This window comes from Cetorhinus maximus, chromosome 7, assembly GCF_964194155.1.
Source record: "Cetorhinus maximus chromosome 7, sCetMax3.hap1.1, whole genome shotgun sequence".
NCBI lineage: Eukaryota > Metazoa > Chordata > Chondrichthyes > Lamniformes > Cetorhinidae > Cetorhinus > Cetorhinus maximus.
The window spans coordinates 143051195-143072512 of record NC_135885.1 but is presented as its reverse complement, the minus strand read 5'-3'; the positions used below and the strand labels follow the sequence as shown (position 1 = coordinate 143072512).

Below are 21318 nucleotides of genomic sequence, written 5' to 3'. Positions count from 1 at the left end.
TGGGGTTCAAGACCAACAGAGACAGGAGCACAAATATCTAGGCTGGCACTCCCAGTACAATTGAGGGAGAGCAACACCGCTGGAAGGTCAGTGTTGAGGGAACGCTGCGCTGTCAGAGGGTCAGTGCTGAGGGACAGTGGCACTATCGAAGGGAAGTACCGAGGGAGCGCTGCACTGTCGGAGCGGCAACATTGAGGGAGTGCTGCACTGTCAGGGGTACGGTACTGAGGGAATGCTGCACTGTCAGAGGGTCAGTACTGAGGGAGTGTTGCACTTTCGGAGGGTCAGTACTGAGGGAGTGTTGCACTGTCAGAGGGTCAGTACTGAGGGAGTGTTGCACTTTTGGATGGGCAATATTGAGGGAATGCGGCACTGTCAGAGGCCACTTTTAAGATGAGTTGAGCTACAGGCAAAATGGTTTTGCAGACTTCCATTTTAGAATAAGTCTTCAGATACAAACATCGCGGTTGAATGCGGCAGCCAAAGATTGAAACCTTCGAATGGCCTCTGTCATGAAGCTATTAATGTATATAATATTTTGGAAAACATTTTTCTTTTAAAATAGAGGTTTAGTCTGTGGGTGTGTCTTAATTCGATTAAAACCAGCTAGTCTGGGTGCCTTGATGTGTATTAGTTTTGACATGTAAGAGAGATAGCGTGCATTTTTTGAATAGAGCATTCAAGAAGTGGGGTGAAAACTGACGCCTATCTAGCAGCTACCAAGCAATATGTTTATATTACAAATAAAATTGGTACTATGAAAGGGGTTCCATTGTTAGAGAGGTTTAGTTCAGAGGTTGTTGATACAATGAAAATTAACATTCAACAGGAGTGATAGGTATAACTTTAGCAGTTATCGGGTGTGCAGAGCAGAGGCAATGTGAGATCAAAAGGCAGCTGCAAGCCTCCAAATGTCTCCACGGGAACCAAAGTGAAAAGAACCTCATTTTGATTTCAGAAGGTGAAAATGCTTTGCCTGGTGTTTGGCTAAGTCTATGGGTTGCTGAAGCCTTAATGGAGATTAGCTTGGGAATTTGTTAAAAGTTATGATAGTAGTAATTTGTAGTCATGTGTATATATATTTAACCTGTGTAAATTAATAAAATGTTTCATTTAGTTTAATGTAAAACCTCGAGAACTGGTGATCTGATTCCTGAATTTACAGTTGCATTTACTTAAAATTATAGGTTATGACAGTTGTTTAAAGTTTCCCTCTGGGATTTTTAAAAAATTCCGTTTCACCAACTGTATCGGTCATAACAGCCTCCTTCTGTGCTGTAACCATTATGTGATTCTTTGTCTAGTCAAGCATGTCCTTGGAGTATTTGAAGCAAATGAAACATTCTGGTTATCTTATGATTTTAGGGAGGCCAGATAGTGTCTCTGTGTTGTCTTGGATTAGGTAACAAAACAGATGGTTGTAAGAGATAAAGACCATTATTGATAGGAGGTTGCATGGAATACTAGTATCATCAGGAATAAGGATGTGTTTGAAGGCAGAGGCTCACAACCCAGGGTCTGTAGCTCCCTCAGGGATCTATGAGAAGGTTTCAAGGAGTCTGCCATTGTGAAGACAAAAGTATTCCTTTTCTTTACCCAGAAATATATGGTGGCATACCATTCTCAAATTGGCACATCACAGTGCACATGCAATATAGTGAAGTCACTGGAAAGTGAATTGAAAGCTATCAGCAGAAGCAGTGCAACATCTGAAAAAGGCAGGTCTTTATAAGGCATTGTGAACAGGAGTAGAGCCCAGAGACAGTCAATAGCTTTGGGGATAGTCCTAGGAACTTACCTGGAAAGAGTAAAGCCTCGGCTTCTAGCTGAATCCCACTTTACCTCAGGGCAAGGATGGGGATGGGTAGGGAAACAGGGTGAGGCTGGGGTGATGTTAGTGGTCAACCAGGCTAGTTGCATCCCAAGCTCTCCCATACTTCCCACCTGCACACAGATCCTGCCTCAGCGACTGGCTCTGCCTTCCCCATCCAGACTCCAGATGTGCTGGGTGACCATTTAGTCATCTACATGTGATAATTTTCAATAACCCAAGAGGCAGGGGGTTGCACCCAGCAACATGATTGCGCAGCACCTCTCTGGAATTGGGAATTAATGTAGTGCAGGTTCACAGTATGACTTATCAAAGCATCCCCATTACAGGGAGGTTATAAACCAATTACTGCAGCGGTATACAGTCTGAAAACAGGTCAGTGACCATCAATAGAAAGAGCAGGCAGCATTTCTTCATAAGAGCTTAGGGAATCTGATCCTTTGTTCATCCATGTGGTTGTTCTGATGATATGTTCACTCATTTGCAGTTGCAGCAAGATGCCTTACTCATCATTCAGGTGACGGCTGTGGGTACCTTTTATATTTTGACTGTAAAATTGGCAGATCTAATTTAATGCAGAGTAGTGTGAAGTGATAACTGTTGGATGGGGAAGTAATTTGAGTAATTTCCAAAGAATTATACAATTTTAGAGGGTATATAGAAACAGAGAGGTCTGGGGATCTATGCATACAATCGTTGGGATGGCAGGACAAGTTGAGAAAACTTACAAAAGCATATGGCATTCTTGACTTTATAAACAACACCATACAGTACAAAAGCTAGGAAGCTATGCTTAAAAATTGGTTGTCACATGCAATACAGCAAATCATTGGTTAGGCCTCATTTGGCATGTGGTGGCCTATTCTGGGCACCACACTTTGGGAAGGATATTGAGAAATTTGGGATGGTGCAGAGCAGCTTTCCCAGAATGGCAGTAGGGAGACACTGGAGAAGATGGGACTGTTCTCCTTAGAGCAGAGAAGGTTAAGAGGAAATTTAATAGAGGTGTTCCAAATTATGAGGCTTTAATAGGGCAGATAGGGAGAAATTTTTCCCACTGGCAGGAGGGTCGGTAATCAGAGGACACAGATTTAAGATAATTGGCAAAACATACAAACATACCAATTAGGAGCAGGAGTAGACCACTTGGCCCCGCAAGTCTGCTTCACCACTCAATAAGATCATGGCTGTTCTGATTCTGGCCTCAATTTCACATTCCCACCTACCCCCAATAATCTTTCACTCGCTTGCTTATTGTTATGAAAGTATAATAATTTTCATAATATTTTTCTGGTTTATTGTAAAGTAGGTTTATGGGTGAGAGTATAGTTAGTCTTGTCTGGGTGATTTAATTACATTTGGAGTCAGGTGGACTGCATGCTTGGGATTATCAAAAGAAGCTAGGTGTAGAAAAGTGCTTGAAATGCTATGAGTAAACATGGATGTTGGCTTAGCGTGTAAGGTGTGAAGGGAATTTGCATTTTTAGATAAGTGAAGGGATTGTTTGGATATCAAAGGGATGATAGTCTGTTTACAACTAGTCAGATAAGCAAGGCTAAGGAGTGTGTTTATTTTTCCCAAAGGTTACTGACAATATTTGCAACATGGAAGTTTTATATTATGGGAGAGGTACCGTTCCAAAGACATATGGAACAATAGAATTTATATATTAAAGAGAGAGAAACATATATAAAGGAGAATGAAAGGCTATGTGAGGTGAGGGCCATGTAAGATCTAACAGGAGTGTGTGAAACAACTTTCAAGAAGCCTCCAGCCATTTGTGCATAAGGCGGCTGTGACCTGTAACTGAAGTTAGAGAAAGCCATTTGGAATTTCACTGTCAAGTGGGTACTGTGTTAACCTGTTGGTTTTGTTTTTAAATCTAAAATCTATTCTGGACTGTTGCTTAAAGGGGGTGTGTAACTGGGAGTCAGGTTAATTAGGAATTTAAGGAGTTGTTAGAGTAGTAAGTAATTGTAGTCTTTTGCATGTGCTTGAAATCTTTTATTTTGTTAATAAATATTTTAACTTAATTTTTAAAATCTGTAAAGGTCTTGGTGGACTCATTACTGCTGAATTCAGTGCACGCATTTTCTCGTAATAAATACGAATTGCAAAACTGTTGTAATAGCACTTCCAAATTTCTCTTGTGGATTTGGCCTGCCTTGCACACATCATCTGCCACGTCCTAACACTTATCAAGAATCTATCTAGCTCTGCCTCAAAATATTTAAAGACCCTGCTTCCACTGCCTTTTGAGGAAGAGAGTTCCAAAGACTCACCACCTTCAGAGAAAAAATTTCTCATCTGTCTTAAATGGGCGATCCCCTATTTTTAAATGGTGACCCCTAGTTCTAGATTCTTCAATGAGAAGAAACATGCTCTCCACATCCACCCGGTCAAGACCCCTCAGAATCTTATATGTTTCGATCAAGTCCCCTCTTACTCTTCTAAACTCCAGCAGATACAAGCCTAGTCTGTCCAACCTTTCCTCATAAGTCCTCACAGCAGTAATTAAGGCTAATGGAATGCTATCCTTTATTGCGAGAGGGATTGAACATAAAAGTAAGGATGTTATGCTTCAGTTATACAAGGCATTGGTAACATCGCACCTCGAATAGTGTGCGCAGTTTTGTCTCCTTATTTAAGGAAGGATGTAAATGCATTGGAGGCGATTCAAAGGTGGTTTACTAGATTGATAACTGGAACGAGTGGGTTGTCTTGTGAGGAAAGGTTGAACAGGATGGGCTTGTTTCCACTGGAGTTTAGAAGAGTGAGGGGTAGTTTGATTGAAGAATACAAGGTCCTGAACGGCCTTGACAAGATGGACGTCAAAAGGATGTTTCCTCTTGTAGGTGAGTCCAGAACTAGGGGACACTGTTTTAAAATTAGGGGTTGCCCTTTTAGGACAGAGACAAGGTAAATTTTTTTCTCTGAGGGATGTGCAACTTTGGAACTCTCTGCCTCAGAAGGTGGAGGAGGCGGGGTCATTGAACATTTTTAAGGCAGAGGTAGATAGATTCCCTTGCCTAACAAGAATCTAAGGTAATCAGGATTAAACGGGAATGTGGAAATCGAAACACAAGAAGATCAGCCATGATCTTATTGAACGGTGGAGCAGGCTCGAGGGGCTGAATGGTCCACTCCTGTTCCTATTTCTTATGTTCTTATGTCCTTCCCATTCCAGATATTAGCCTTGTAAACCTTCCCTGAACTGCTTCCAACACATTTATATCCTTCCTTAAATAAGGCAGCCAATACTGTACACAGTACTCCAGATGTGGTCTCACCAATGTCCTGCATAACTGAAGCACAACCTCTCTACTTATGTATTCAATTCCCCTATACATATATATACACATATACATATATATATATAAAATAACATTTTATTAGTTTTCCTAATTACTTGCTGTACCTGCATACTAACTTTTTGCAATTCATGCACTAGGACACCCAGATCCCTCTGCATCTCAGAGCTCTGCAATCTCTCACCATTTAGATAATATGCTTCTTTTTTACTCTTCCTGCCAAAATGGACAATTTCACATTTCCCCACATTACACTCTGTTTGCCAGGTCTTTGCCACTTACTTAACCTATCTATATTTCTTTGTAGCCTTATGTCCTCTTCACAACTTACTTTCCTACCATCGTATCATCAGCAAATTTAGCAAACATACCTTCGGCCCTTTCACCCAAGTCATTTATATAAACTGTAAAAAGTTGAGGCACCAGCACTGATCCCTATGTCACACCTCTCGTTGCATCTTGCCAACCAGAAAATGACTCATTTATGCTTACTCTCTGTTTCTGGTTAGCTAGCCAATCTTCTACCCATGCCAATATGTTACCCCTTACACCATGAGATTTTATTTTCTGCAGTAATCTTAGATTTCCGTAAGGTGCCACATCAAAGTATGGTCCATCCATCTTGAACTACAGCACATGTTACGTCTTCAATTAACTCCAATAGATTGGTAAAATGATTTCCCTCGCACAAAAATCATGTTGACCCTGATTACCTTGAATTTATCAAAGTGCCCTACTATAACGGCTTTAATAATAGCTTCTAACATTTCCCCTATGACAGATGTTAAGCTAAATGACCTGTAATTTCCTGTTTTTTGTCTCCCTCTCTTTTTGAATAAAGGAATTAAATTCTTCATTTTCCAATCTAATGAAACATTACCCGAATCTAGGGAATTTTGGAAAATTAAAACCAACACATCAACCATCTCACTAGCCACTTCTTTTAAGACCCAGGGGCTTGGTCAGCCCATAGCTCCAACAATTTGCTCGGTATCACTTCCCTGTTATTGTAATTTTCTTGAGTTCCTCCGTCCCTTCCATTTCTTCATTTCTGGGATGTTACTTGTATCCTCTATAGAGAAGAAGCAGATGCAAAATACCTGTTCAATTTATCTGCCATCTCCTTATTTTCCATTATTAATTCCCCAGACTCACTTTCGATAGGGTCTACAGAAACCAGAGGGTGAGCTGAGGAGAATACATTTTATGCAGCGAGTTGTTTTGACCTAGAATGCGCTGCCTGAAAGGTCGGTGGATGCAGATTCAATAATAACTTTCAATAGGGGATTGGATAAATACTTGAAAAAGGAAAGATTTGCGGGGTTATGGGTAAAGAACAGAGAGAGTGGGACTAACTGGTTAGCTCTTTCAGAGAGCAAACACAGATACAATGGGACAAATGGGCCTCTTCTGTGCTGCAACAACAGAGTCACATATTGTGATGTTAGGTCAGGTGACCAAAAGTTCAGTCAAAGAAGTAGGTTTTAACAAGGATCTTAAAGGAAGAGGGGTGGAGATGCAGAAAGGTTTAGGGAGGGAATTCCAGAGCTTAGGATCCAGGCAGCTAAAGTGATGAAAATCAAGAAAACATAAGAGGCCAGAATTAGGTGAGCACAGAGATCTGAGAGGTTTGTGGGGCCGGAGGAGATTACAGAGATAGGGAGGGGCAAGGTCATGAAAGGTTTTGAAAGCGTGGATGAGAATTTTAAGATCAAGGCGTTGCTTGACTGGGACCCAATGTAGGTCAGTGACCAAACAGGGTGATAGGGGAACGGGACTTGGTGTGAGGGACAAAATAGATGTTAGAGTTTTTCTGTATGATTATATAATAGTCATTATTTGCAAACCATTCTTCAAACCATTCAGCCAGAAGCAGTGAGCAGACGGTTCATCTCACCCTCCTCCTGAGGTCTCCAACATCATAAATGCCATTCTTCAGCCAATTAAGTTCACTCCATGTGATATCAAGAAAAAGCTGTGCACGTGATACAGCAAAATCTGTGGGCCTCGACAACATCCTGGCAGTGGTACTGAAGACTTGTGCTCCAGAACTAGCCACACCCCTAGCCAAGCTGCTTAGTATAGCTACAACACTGACATCGACCTGACAATGTGGAAAATTGTGTCCTCTACACAAAAAGCAGGACAAATCCAACCCAGTCAATTACCATACCATCAACCAACTCTCAACAATTAGCAAGGAGTTGGAAGGTGTTGTCAACGGTGCTATCAAATAGCACTAAATTCACCAGCAACCTGCTCACCAGTTCAGTTTGGGCTTTGCCAGAACCACTTAGCTCCGGGTGTCATCATAGCCTTGGTCCAAACATGGGCAAAAAAGCTGGATTCCAAAGGTGAGGTGAGAATGACTACATCTGATCAAGCATGGCACCAAGAAGCCCAAGCAAAATTGAAGTCAATGAGAATTGGGTAAAAACTCTCCACTGGCTGGAGTCATACCTAGCACAAAGGAAGATGGCCATGGTTATGGAAGCCAATCATCTCAATTCCAGGTCATTGCTGTAGGAGTTCTTGGCCAATTGTCAGCTGCTTCATCGACAGCCTTTCTTCCATTATAAGCTCAGAAGTGGAAATGTTAAGAGATGATTGCACAGCATTCAGGTCCAATCGTAATTCCTCACATAATGAAGCAGTCTGTTCCACATGCAGAAGGCCTGGACAACATCCAAGCTCGAACTTATAAGTGGCAGATGACATATGCGCCACCACATTAGTGCCAGGGAATGGCCATCTCCAAAAAGTGAAAGTCTAAAGACCTCCTCTTGAAATTGAATTACATTACAATCGTCAAATCTCCCACCATTAAAATCCTGAGGGTCACCATTGACCGAAAACTTAACTGGACCAGCAAACAAACACTGTGCCTACAAGAGCGGACCAGAGCCTTAGTGGCAAGTGACTCATCTCCTGACTCCTGAAAGCCTTTCTCCCATCTACAACGTACAAGTGAGGAGGAGTGTGATGAAATACTCTCCACCTGCCTGAATGAGTCCAGCTCCAAAAACATTAAGAAGCTTGACACCATCCAGGACAAAGCAGTCCACTTCATCAGCACATCCACTACCTTAAACATTAACTCCCTCCACCACCAATGCACAGTAGTAGTAGTGTGTACCATCTACAAATGCACTTCAGCAACTCCCCAAGGCTCCTTCAGCAGCACATTCCAAACCCGCGACTTCTATCACCTAGAAAAACAAGGACAGATGGAGCACGATAGGGCAGACACTGACGGGATGTTTCCCCTGACTGAGGGATCTAGAACGTGGGGTAACGGTCTCAGCATACGAGAGCATTTTGGACTGAGATGAAGGGAAATTTCTTCACTCAAAGGGCTGTGAATCTTTGAAATTCTCTACCACAGAGCGTTGTGGATGGTCAGTCGTTGAATACATTTAAGGCTGAGATAAACAGGTTCCTGGTCTCTCCGGGAATCAAGGGTTTGGGGAGTGGGCAGGAAAGTGGAGTTAAGGCCGATGATCAGCCATGATCGTATTGATTGGCAGGGCAGTCACGAGGACCCAAATGGTCTACTCCTGCTGCTATTTCTTAACAACAGCACCATCTGCAAGTTCTCCAAGTCACAGACCATCCTGACTTAGAATTATATTGCCATTCCTTCACTGTTGTGGGATCAAAATCCTGCAACTCCCTCCCTAACAGCACTGTGCATGTATCTACGCCACAGGGACTGCAGAGGTTCAAGGCAGCAGCTCACCACCACCTTTTCAAGGGCAACTGGGGATGGGCAGTAAATGTTGGCCTTGCCAGCGACACTCGCATCCCAAGAATAAATAAGTTTTAAAAACTGAACGTTATCCCCATATACTTAACAGATGGAGAAAACAGAACTGAAAGGAATACTTCCGTTTTTAATCATTTTGCTGGTAGAAGCTGATGCTACACAAAGTCCAAAAGGTCAAAAGCCAAGTTCCTGCACCAGCCCTGAAGCTTCATTATCTCACCTGCAAAGAAACCCTAAAAACTTGCTCCATCGGCAAAAGTTAAGCACATTATTCAACAGGACCACCAGAACATATGAATTAGGAGCAGGAGTAGGTCATTTGGCCCTTTGGGTCTGCTCTGCCATTTGATAAGATCATGGTTGATCTGAATGTGGCCTCAACTTCATTTTCCTGTTTGCCCCCCCATAATACTTGACTGCCTTGCCTATCAAGAGTCTATCTAACTCAGCTTTGAATATATTCAATGACCCAGCCGCCATTGCTCTCTGGGGAAGAGAATTCCACAAGGCTAACAGCCCTCAGAGAAAAAAAATCTCCTCACCTCCATCTTAAATGGACAGCCCCTTATTTTTAAAATTTGTCCCCTAGTTCTAGTCTTGCCCATAAGTGGAAACATACTCTCAGCACCCAAACTGTCCAAGTCCCCTTAGAATCTTATACGTTTCAATAAGATCACCTCTCATTCTTTTAAACTATAACAGATATAAGCCCAACCTGTTCAACCTTTCCTCATAAGATAACCCTTCTTGCCAGGAGTCAGTCAGTTCAACCTTCTCTGATCTGCTTCTAATGCAATTATATCCTTATTTGAGTAAGGAGATCAAACTCCAAACTGTACACAGTACTCAGATGTGATCTCACTAAGGCCCTATACAGCTGTAGCAAAACTTCCCTATTTTTATGTTCCATTCCTCTTGAAATAAATAATGACATTCCATTTGTCTTCCTAATCACTTACTATGCCTACATACTAACTTATTGTGATTCACGTACCAGGACACCCAGGTCCCTCTGTACCCCAGAACGTTAAATGTCAAGTTCATTAACTTGACACCTAACATTGAGGGGAAATTGTTTTAAGTTTTGTCAGTTTCAAACATTTGTCTCTACTTAAATTATTCCTGACGTAGAAAATTACCAAAATATCTTAAAGGCTGTTTGAGTCTCTGTGGAAATTTTAAATGCACTAAGTTCCTATTAAGCACATTTCCTGTTGACAGTGTGGTTTTTAACTTGCTAATAAAGAATCTTATCTATATATGCAATCAAGATTTTAACATTTTGAAACTGTTTTCTTTTTCTTTTTAATTTCCTACAACTCATGAGGAAAATGGCAAAGTACAATTCTCAATAAATCCATTGCAATTCAAATGAATATCTGAGAGTTATTATTAAATAGCTTCCTTGGGTAAGTGATTACTCTTTGTGAAACAAGAAGCAAACTTTCCAAAACCAACCTTGTTTAGTATATTCAGCATTTTGACACCATTACAATAACAGCATGAAAGAGATACAAAAAACTAAAAGCCACAGGGTAGAATCGAAAGACCTTCATCAAGTCGATCATGAGGAAGGCTTGTCTGTACAACTAATCTTGAAAGAAGCTGCATAGTTCCCTACAGAACTGATGTTAGGCTCAATCGCACCAGTGGTGACATGACTTCCGCTCTATTACAAACGCATCAATTCACAATCACTTCAGTTCAATTTTAGAAGCTAGTGAAACAGCTACGAGATCAAGGGGAAACACATATTTCCTTTACATTCAGCTACTTGTTCAAATATGACTTCTGGACATTTCGCTGTCTGAGGCAGTCCAATTAAGGTAAGATTATGTCTAAAGCATTACTAAATTTTCATGTGGAACAATTTGTTTAAAACTACTCTAAAACTTAATTAGTCAATTCTACCTTTGGGAAAATAGTACATAGAAGAGATACAGACTAACACTACACTCTGCCTTACTGTAAGGGCCTCAAGCTGCACAGCATTTAACTTTCACCAAGTTTTTACACAGGTATAATGAAGTCCACATTTTTAAATCAGGCCTTCAAAAAGCAAATGCTGCAGACTGCAATAGTCAGTCCCAGATATACCAACCTGTAAAAGTGACAGTAAGATTAATTATATCAGATTACAGCAACTGTTAAATTTGTAGTTTGGTCTCGTCCCTGAAATTTCACTTCTTCAATTATCCACACGTCAACAATTAAATTGTGGCAAGAACTGAATAGCTCTCTCAAAGAGCTAGCACAGGCACGATGGGCTGAATGACCTCCTTCTGTGATGTCTAATTCCAAGAGCAGCAAAGCGGCACTCAAACTCAATCCAATATTTTCTACGGAAGAGTTTACATTCTCTCCAGTGAATGGGTTTTCATTTATATCCTTAGTTTAATTAACAATTAACATCGCTATACAAAAGCAGATAACGTACATGTTAAGAATCAAGCGACTGCTCAACTCACTGCATAAACCAAGCAACGCTACGGAGAACCAACATATCTAATATCTTAAATCAATCTGGTTCACTTGTGGTTGCATTGTATAAAAGCTTAACTATTGTTTTTTTTTTACATGAAGCACTGTCACACCCTCTAATTGATAAGATCAAAATTAAGCTTATATCAATGTATTTTTGTTCTGTTCTGCATGCTTAATTCAATTTTCAGCCAACTGCTGACTACCCAGTTTAATGATGAACCAAAGTTAGGTTCACAATTCTTATCTCTTCCAAAGTTAACTCAGCCCCCCTATGCAGAAACTCTCAGCAAGGTTCAATTCGGCAGCAGCTACCGTGTGTCAGAAAATTTGGCAACCAATTCATGGCTAATAACATTTTCCAGTGGGCGATTTGGAGTCTAAAACTAAAGCTAGCGCACACCCACACCTCCCTCCCTCCACCCGCCAACCTTCTGACTATTTAATCAACACGGATAAGGTCCCACACTGAAAAGTACATCAAGCTGCATTTCCAAGTCTCAAGTCCACAAACTTTGCCCATGAAAACAGCTGCATATTGCCAGCCAAGATGGAGATGATTGGGTAATCTCCCCCCCCCATCCCCCACCCTCAATCACAGCTGAAGGCTCACTGCTGTAAGTAACTGGGATTTATTTTAAGCAAATCATTTGCATTTTATAACTATCCACCACTGTATTTTGTTAGAGAAATAATCTTGCTTTTATCGGGAGACTTTGCTGCAGTTTTGGTCATGAGTTTGAAGACTTTAAATTAAATCCACCAAAAACAACATGGGTCGGCAGCGTAAAAGCAAGTTGTTGTGTTTAATGAGAGGCTTTGCCGAAGTTTCTGTCATATGTTCCGCTTGCTGCACACTCTTCTTGAACAGACTCTGTTGCCAAATAGACTGTTTGCTATGAATCCTGCTGTAAGACCCGCCCTCACCTCCAACTCATTGGCCGACACGATGATGTCCACAGACACTCCACATAACCTTGTGAGGAAAGGAAAGGAAATTCCATTGGAGTTTAGAAGAATGAGAGGTGATCTTATTGAATATATAAGATCATGAGGGGGCTTGACAGAAAGACGCTGAAAGAATGCTTCCCCTTGTGGAAGGGACTAGGATTAAGGGACACAGTTTGAAAATAAGACAAAAATGAGGAGAAATTTTCTTCTCTCAGGGGTTCATGAGTTGTGGAATTCTCTTCCCCAGAGAGTGGTAGAGGCAGGGTCATGCAGAGGTAGACAAGACTCAAGACTAACAACAGAATCAAATCGGGAGTAGGCAGGATAGTGGTATTGAGGCCATAAGCAGATCAGCTATGATCTTACCCAATGGCAGAGCAGGCCATATAGCCTACTCCTGCTCCTAATTCGTATGTATGCATGTTTGTATGTATGTACTTAGTTGAAGAGGATTGGAAAGAGGCTCACGTTGAGCATGAAGGCCAGCATGGACCAGTTGGGTCAAATGGGCTGTTTTCAAGGCTGTGCATTCTATGTGAAAAATAATTATTTATTGAACATTAATTTTTTTTTATTCACACACCTATGTTCCAGGGTTATGAAAGTCTCAAATCAGTATTTTTAAAATGCAAATACAGAACAGCAACCTCTCGGACCTGCAGCCCCCGGAGTTCAGAATAGGGGCGATTATCTTTTACAGCATTGTTTTCATAATCGGGCTGGCTGTAAATGTGACTGCAATCTGGGTCTTCAGCTGCACCACCAAAAAAGGCACATCTGTGAACATATATATGACAAATGTTGCTCTGCTGGACCTCATTTTCATAATACTGCTGCCTTTCCGTATGATTTACTACGGGAAGAATTACTGGCCCTTTGGTGATGTCTTCTGCCGCATCAATGCTACCCTCACCATATTTTACCCCAGCATTGCTCTGTGGCTTTTAGCCTTCATCAGTGTTGACCGTTACATGGCAGTGGTCCAACCCAAACACAGCAAGGAACTGCGCCACATCGGCAAAGCTGCAGCAAGCTGCATCGGAATCTGGATAATGACCATCGTGTCTGTTCTGCCATTTATGTTTTCAAAGAATGACCCCGACAAGGTCTCAAACTTCACAACCTGCCTAAAAATGCTGGACACCATTCACTTGAAGGAAGCCAACAGTGTGAACTTTATCCGGGTGATTTTCTTTTTCCTCCTGCCCCTTTTCATCATGATAGGCTGTTACTGCATCATCATCAACAATCTCCTTAAAGGAAAAACGTCTAAACTGAAGCCAAAAACTAAAGAAAAATCCATTAAAATAATCGTGACGCTCATTATTCAAGTGCTGGTTTGCTTCGTTCCCTATCACATCTGTTTTGTTTTATTACTGTTACAAAGCGGCCACACTGATTTCAATGCCTGGGCTGCCTTCACTACGTTCCTGATGAACCTCAGCACTTGCCTTGACATGATCCTGTATTATATAGTGTCAAAGCACTTTCAGGCCAGAGTCATCAGCGTCATCTACTACCGGAACTATCTACGGAGCGTGCGACGGAAAAGCTTTAGAACTGGAAGCTTCCGTTCACTAAGCAACATCAACATCAGTGATATGTAAATGATGAATGGCCTTTTAACCAAAAAAAAAGAAAATGGCAAATACTTGCATTTATGCGTTGTCCTGTCACATTCAGTTATCTCAAAGTACGCTGCACAATGAAATGCTTTTGAAGAGGAGTGCCTACGTAAATGCAGTAGCTGCATTGGCATCACACAGACAGACACAAGAATGACCAATTTACCTGTTCTGATGGCGTTCATAGAGGGAAGAAAGTTAATCAGGTCTCCAGGCAAATGTAATTTTATAGAATGCTCTGTAAAACTGCTCTCATAAATCTAAGCTGAATAAATGCTTACACAGCCCTTGAATATTTGGTAATGAAATAATGCCTCTTTGTAATTTAACCATTTGGCATCACGTTACTCGATCATCAAGTGAAGAAGAGGTTATACTGAACCTGTACATTGCTCTGTTCAGTTCTCACCTTGAACAAATGAGCCAAAAATTTAGCGGGTTGGGCCAGCTTGCTACATGCCCACTTAGTTAGACTTCACCACTTACCTTTCAAGCTCGAAAACTTCTCACCTAATTATTTGCCAGAAGTTTGAACTGGTAATGGTGCGGTGAGGGCAACAGGGCATCTGGGACCTCAGTGAATGATTGAACGAACAGTCTACCTCCTTAACCAATATAATTTAAGGATTGAGAAAAAAAGAGGAACAATGAAGAAGGAAATCAGGTGAATTAGAGTCAAATCAGGAACAAAAAGTGAAATAAAGAGAGGGAAAGGGAGATTAGATTCAGAGAGACAGAGAGCAAAAGTAGCTTTTTTTATTTAAAGTTTTTCAACCTCGAGAAGAAATGAGACTCCACAGTTTAAACTGCTTCCTTTCTGAGCTGGAGAGATTCTTTGGCAGTGCATTAATAATTATCACATTGTTAAAAGGGTTTGCTGTAGGGTCTACCTGGATAGATGGGCTAAATGGCCTTTGCCAACCATATTTATTTTTGATCTCATGATCACTGGGACCTTGATAACCAGCAATTTTGTGTGAACTGTGGTGAATATTAAACAAACAAACAGAAAATTTTGGCTAAAGGCAAAATACTGCTGATGCTGGAAATCTGAAACAAAAACAAAAAATGCTGGGAAAGCTCAGAAAGTCTAACAGCATCTGTGGGGAGGAAAACAGAGTTAACATTTGGTCTAGTGCTGGAAAATGGGATCAGAATAGTTAGGTACTTGTTTGACTGGAATGGACTCGATGGGCCGAAGGGCCTTTTTCTGTGTTGTAGACCTCTACGACTCTATGAGTCTGTATGACTTCTTCAGAGCTAAAGAAAAGTAAAAATGTGGTGAAATTTATATTGTTTAAAGGGCAGAGGGGCGGTGGAGCAGGTGAAGCTGGATAGAAGGCCAGCGATAGGTGGAGGCAAAGGAGAGATTGACAAAGATGTCATAATCAAAATGTCAAAGGGTTATTAACAGTGGTGGTACTGGCTAAAGGAGGTGCTGATGGTGGCATTAAGGATAGAAATCAGAATGTGATAATAGCCGGACAAGGGTAAGCACTCTGGAAAGAACAACCTGAACAAGTGACAGATGGCCCTAGTGGGGGTGGGGTGGCAGGGAGGGGACATTTTTATTTTTATTTTTTATCCATTTATTTTTATTTATTTTCATTTTTATTCATTGTTTTATCCCCACCTTTTATCCTATTTTCGATCTTTTTTCCCACCACCTCCCTGCCAAGGGGGGCTTAAACAGTATAAACTTCACCACATTTTTACTTCTATTTAGCTCTAAAGAAGAGTTATACGGACTCGGAATGTTAACTCTGTTTCTCTCTCCACAGATGCTGTTAGACCTGCTGAGTTTTTCCAGCATTTTTTGTTCTTGTTTCAGAACATTTTGGCTGCTGTTTCACAAAAGTGAAAAATGCTGAACATGTTATTGTAACAAAGATCCCATTTGCAACATGATTAAACAGGGGAAGTGCGATACAGCTAAATTGACACTTGACACTTATGGTACATTTTGCAAATATGCAGCACTCAAAATTGTTTTTGAGCTCATCAAAGCAAGTGTTTTACAGAAAAATCCATTTAAGAGTTTGCATCATTAAGAATAACCAATATTAATAAAGTAGGTGGTTTATTGAAAAGTTATAGCAAGGGGGCAAAGTGTGCGACAGTAAAATCTGCATCGAGCCTAACTTTATTTTATACGAAGCCCTAATGTACTCAATATTGCCCATCCATGTCTCAGCTTTAGTTCACTCAAAAAAAGATACGCATCAATCTTTTACAATGATGTCCTCTGACAGTAACAGGTCAGAGCTATAACAAATTCAAGGGGCATCATTTACAAGGTCATTTAAGAAAGTCTTGAATTTATATAACATCTTTCACAATCGAAGGATTCCACAAAGCGCTTCACAGACAATGAAGTTCTTTTGAAGTACATTCACTGTTTTAATGTAGGAAATGCAGTCACTATTTCAAAATCACGAGAGGTCTGGACAGAGTAGATAAGGAGAAACTGTCCCCACTCGTGAGAGGATCAAGAACAAGAGGGCACAGATTTAAAGTAATTAGTAAAAGAAGCAAAGTGATATGAGGAAATCTTTTTCATGCAGCGAGTGGTTAAGATCTGGAATGCGCTGCCTGAGAGAGTGGTGGAGGCAGGTTCAACTGAAGCATTCAAAAGGGAATTAGACTGTTATCTGAAAAGGAAGAATGTACAAGGTTACAGGGAGAAGGCGAGAGAATGGCACTGGGTGAGTTGCTCATTCGGAGAGCCGGTGCAGACACAATGGACCAAATGGCCTCCTTCTGCACTGTAACAATTCTGTGAAATTTGCACACAGCAAGGTCATCCAAATAGCAATGTAATAAATTGCCAGATAATCTGCTTTAGTGATGTCGGTTGAGGGATAAATATTGGGCCTGGATATGAGGGAGCACTTGTTCAAAATAATGTCATGGAATCTTATACATCTGGCCCCTTGGTTTAACATCTCATTCTAAACATGGCACCTCCGACAGTGCAGCATTGCCTTGGTATCAACCTTCCAAGAGCATAGCAGTACTCGCTCAGTACTGTACTGGGAGTGTCAGCCTTGAATTTTGTCCTCAAATCTCTGGAGTGGGTCTTGAACCCACGATCTTCTAACTCAAAGGCAAGAGTGCTACTCACTGAGCAACATCTGATATCCATTCCGTGGTTTATTCTACCACAGTGGAGAATAAGAAAACCAATTATTAATTTGAATTGTATTAAGAGCTAAAATTTAATGTGATAGTGCCATGTTTTGTTTCTGATTCATTAAAGGGTGAACCAATCGTGAGGTTTAAATTCACACAGAACTATTCTAAGTAATCAGATGCACAGCGATTACAGCCTCAAGTCTTTGTTCTCTGGTTCTCTGCTAGTCTAAATATATGGCATTAATGAGTTTACTTTTTAGCAAATGACTATACTACCTCACTACTTTTCAGAAATGTCTCAAAGTGCTTTCCGGTCACAAACAGAAAATGACTGGGCCAAACATTAATCTGATTTTCATGGTTCTTGGTTGGAGAAGTATGGGCTGGAATACAAATGAAAACTACCTGCCTTTTATTAAAAACTATGGCGAGTTCTTTAACATTCACCCAAACAGGCAGGTGGGGCCTTGGCTTAATGCCGTGGCTCAATGGCCAACGCTTGTGCCTGAGTTAGAGGGTCTAAGGTTCAAGTCTCACTCCAGAGATTTGAGCAGAACAATCTTAGCTGACACTCCCAATGCAGTACTGAGGGAGTACTGCATTGTCGGGGGTGCCATCTTTTGTATGAGAGATTCAGCTAAGAACCCCTCTCATGTGCAATTCCATGGATGTTTTAAAGAAAAGCAGGGGAGTTCTCCCCGATGTCCTGACCAATATTAATCTCTCATTAAAACAAATTATCTGGCCGTTACCATATTGCTGTTTGTGGGAGCTTGCTGTCTGCAAATTGTCTGCGTTTTCTACATTACAATAATGAATACACTCAAAGAGTGGGACATCTTGAGGTCATGAAAGGTGCTATATAAATGCAAGTCTTTCTTTCTTTAACATCTCATCCAAACACAGCACCTCCAACAATCCAACACTCATAAGAACATAGGAGTAGGCCTAGTGTATACAGTCTCTCGAGCCTGCTCCACTATTCATTTGTATCACGGCTAATCTCTGACTTCAACTCCACTTTCCCACCCTATCCACATATCTCTTGATTCCCAAAACTTTATCAATTACTGCCTTAAACAAACTGAGCACCCACAGCTCTCTGGGGTACAGAATTCCAAAGATTCACAACCCACTGAATGAAGAAATTGCATCTCCTCTCAATCCAAAATGGCTGACCTCTTATCCTGAGGCTCTGACCCCTTAATTCCAGACTCCCTGAAGACTGCCCTCATACAAAGCAAGATTTTATGCTTAAATCCTGAAGTGGACTCGGCAGGTGGGAAACAGGTGAAAACAAGGCATTTCTCCAGAACAAAATAAAACAAGAAATGAATATTAACTTACAAACCAGATGGCAAGATGCTCACAGACATGTCAAGTGTATGATGTAGGGCTTCCACCAGCAGTAAGTCCATAACTGCAGACAGCACCCAGGAACCCAGAAGGAAAGACTACAGCAAAGAGATCAAAGTTCACTGTAACCAACTGATAATAAATGTATGCAATTAATTAGTTAGAGGAGCGTAACCTTTTATCATGTTCAACTCCCAAATCCACACCATGATGGCAGTGTGTACCATCTACATTATTATGACCTTATGATCTACAAGATGCACTGCAGCATCCCACCAAGGCTTCTTCAAGAGCATCTCCCAAACCCATGACCTCTACCACCTAGAACGGCAAGGGCAGCAGATTCTCCTACCAGTCACACACCACCTGATTTGGGCCTACTTCACCATTTCTTCATCGTCACTGGGTGGAAATTCGGAACTCCCTTCCAAACAGCTCTGTGGGTATACCTACATTACAGGGGCTGCAGCATTTCAAGGTGGCGGCTCACCACTACCTTCTCAAAGGCAGTTAGGATGGGCAATAAATGCTGGCTTTGTCAGCGACGCTCAGACCCCAAGAATAGTATTCATTAAAAAATCAGTGCCAAATTATTTCCCACGCTTGAGCTATTTCTACAAATCATTATGATTCACTGAACAAAATCTGTGTGAAAGAAAATTTGAAAAAGTCGATTTTTTTAACTTGCACATTTATCTACTTTTTGCTTATGCACAATACATCAAGAAGTCCAAATATATAAAAGGAATGTAAAGAATTCTTTTTAGTGAATTAACATAAGCTCAACGATCAGCCGAGTTAATTACAAGTAATCAGGGTCAGTTTGCTGCTAAACATTTGCTCTGTGTCCCGCTTTAACATTTCCAATATAGTAGGCTATTGGGCCACCGTTTCATCTTGTACTAATTTTGGTGTTTTACAGTTTTCACATATTCCACACACTTTATTCAAATGCCTTTTGAGCATGAAACAACAGAATGCGTACGATTGTAACTTTTTCAGAAACAATCAGCAGACTGTTGGTTTTAAATCTTGAGCTATTCATTTTCGTCAACTTGGAAACGTTGTTAATATGAGGCAATGGAACATTTTCTTTTCTTTTAAGTCTTGTTTTGGCATCATGCTCTCTCTCGTCATGTACAACACGTCACTCCACTCCACCACACCACAACAATGTACCTTAAAGCCAACTTCAGGGCTCCTACAATATGACATTTCCAGTCAGCAGCTAACCCCAACTCTTAGCTTCAGTGAATCATAAACAACCTACGTTTAAACTAAACTTTTAACATACTAAAAGATGCTTTACAGGAACATTATCAAACAATAATTTGACACCAAATCACATAAGGATATTCGATATTTAGGAAGGACATGCAAAAACGAAAAGGAGGTGGGGTAGCACTGATAATAATGGATGAGATCAGTACATTAGTGAGAGAGGATCTTAGGTCAGGACAACAAGGTGTAGAATTAGTTTGGGTGGAGCTGAAAAACAGCAAGGGGCAGCAAACATTGGTAGGAGTTGTTTATAGGCCATCAAACACTAGTGATAATGTAGGCCATGGTATAAATCAGGAAATTAGAGCTGCATGTAACATGGGTAATACAGTAATCATGGGGGACTTCAATCTACATATAGACTGCAAAAATCTAATTAGCACTAATGCTGTGGAGTACGAATTCCTGGAATGTGTATGAGGTGGTTTTCTAGAGCAATATGTTGAAGAACCAACTAGGAAACAGGCGATTTTAGATTTAGTATTATGCAATGAGAGACAGCTAATTAATATCTTGTTGTAAAAAAAAACCCCTTAGGGAAGAGTGACCATAATATGGTAGAATCTTCCATTAAGTTTGAAAATGATATAGTTCAATCCGAAATTAGGGCCCTAAATCTAAACAAAGGAAACCGTGAAGGGCATGAGGGGCAAGTCGGTTGATTGGGAAACTACATTAAAAGATATGATGACGGACAGATAAGGCAAGTATTTAAAGAATTAATTCATGGTTTACAACAAATATACATTCCTTTAAGACATAAAACCCAACAGGAAAAGTGAGTCAACTGTGGCTAATGAAGTAAGTTAAGGATTGTATTAGATAAAAGGAAGAGGCTTGTGATGGTGCTAAAAAACAGAGTAAGCCTGAGGACTAGGAGCATTTTAGAATTCAGCAAAGTGGAACCAAGAAACTGGTACAGAAAGAGATAATAGAATATGAATATAAACTGGTGGGACACACAAAAACGGACTGCAAAAGCTTCTATAAGTATGTGAAAAGGAAAAGCTGAGCTAATGCAAACGTGGGTCCATTACATGCAGAGACAGAAGAATTTATAATGGAGAATAGGAAGATGGCAGGCAAGCCAGTGTCGGTCCTCATGGAGGAAGATACAAACAACCTCCCAGAAATAATAGCGAACCATGGCGTGGGAACCAACTAGTGGGAATGTGGTACTGAAGGAAATTAATATTAGTAAAAAAAAGTATTGGTGAAACTAATTGGCCTGAAAGTTGATAAATTCCCAATGACCTCCGTCCCAGAGTTTTGAAAGAGGGAGCTGTAGAGACAGTGATGCAAAATTCTATAGATTCTGGAATTGTGCCTGCAGATTGGAAGACTGCAAACGTCACCCCACTGTTTAAGAAAGGAGGGGGCAAGAGAACTACAGATCTGTTAGCCTGGCATCAGGAGGAGGGAAAATACTAAAATCTATTATAAAGGATGGGATGACTAGACACTGAGAAAATAATGGTACGATTGGGCAGAATCAACATGGATTTATGAAAGCCAATCATGTTTGATAAACTTGTTGGAGTTTTTTGAGGATGTAACTAGCAGAATAGAAAAGGGGGAGCC

At 40.8% G+C, this 21318-nt stretch overlaps 2 protein-coding genes across 3 annotated transcripts in view; one reads left to right on the top strand and one right to left on the bottom strand.

The window, feature by feature from the left end:
• Positions 1–21318, bottom strand: part of ubac2 (UBA domain containing 2) — a 211731-nt gene that overhangs the window by 169561 nt on the left and 20852 nt on the right. For both annotated transcript variants that reach the window (XM_078546034.1, XM_078546033.1), the window contains exon 4: positions 18448–18554. In XM_078546034.1, the coding sequence (XP_078402160.1) occupies positions 18448–18554 (107 nt within the window). The remainder of the gene's footprint in view (positions 1–18447; positions 18555–21318) is intronic.
• On the top strand, positions 10602–14263 carry gpr18 (G protein-coupled receptor 18). The gene is made up of 2 exons (XM_078544900.1): positions 10602–10734; positions 12935–14263. The coding sequence occupies exon 2, from the start codon at positions 12967–12969 to the stop codon at positions 13945–13947; it is 981 nt and encodes a 326-aa protein (XP_078401026.1). The 5' UTR covers positions 10602–10734; positions 12935–12966; the 3' UTR covers positions 13948–14263.

What these genes read in the sequence shown, in the direction of transcription:
- gpr18 (XM_078544900.1), top strand. Translation starts at nt 12,967, where the DNA reads ATGCAAATACAGAACAGCAACCTCTCGGACCTGCAGCCCCCGGAGTTC.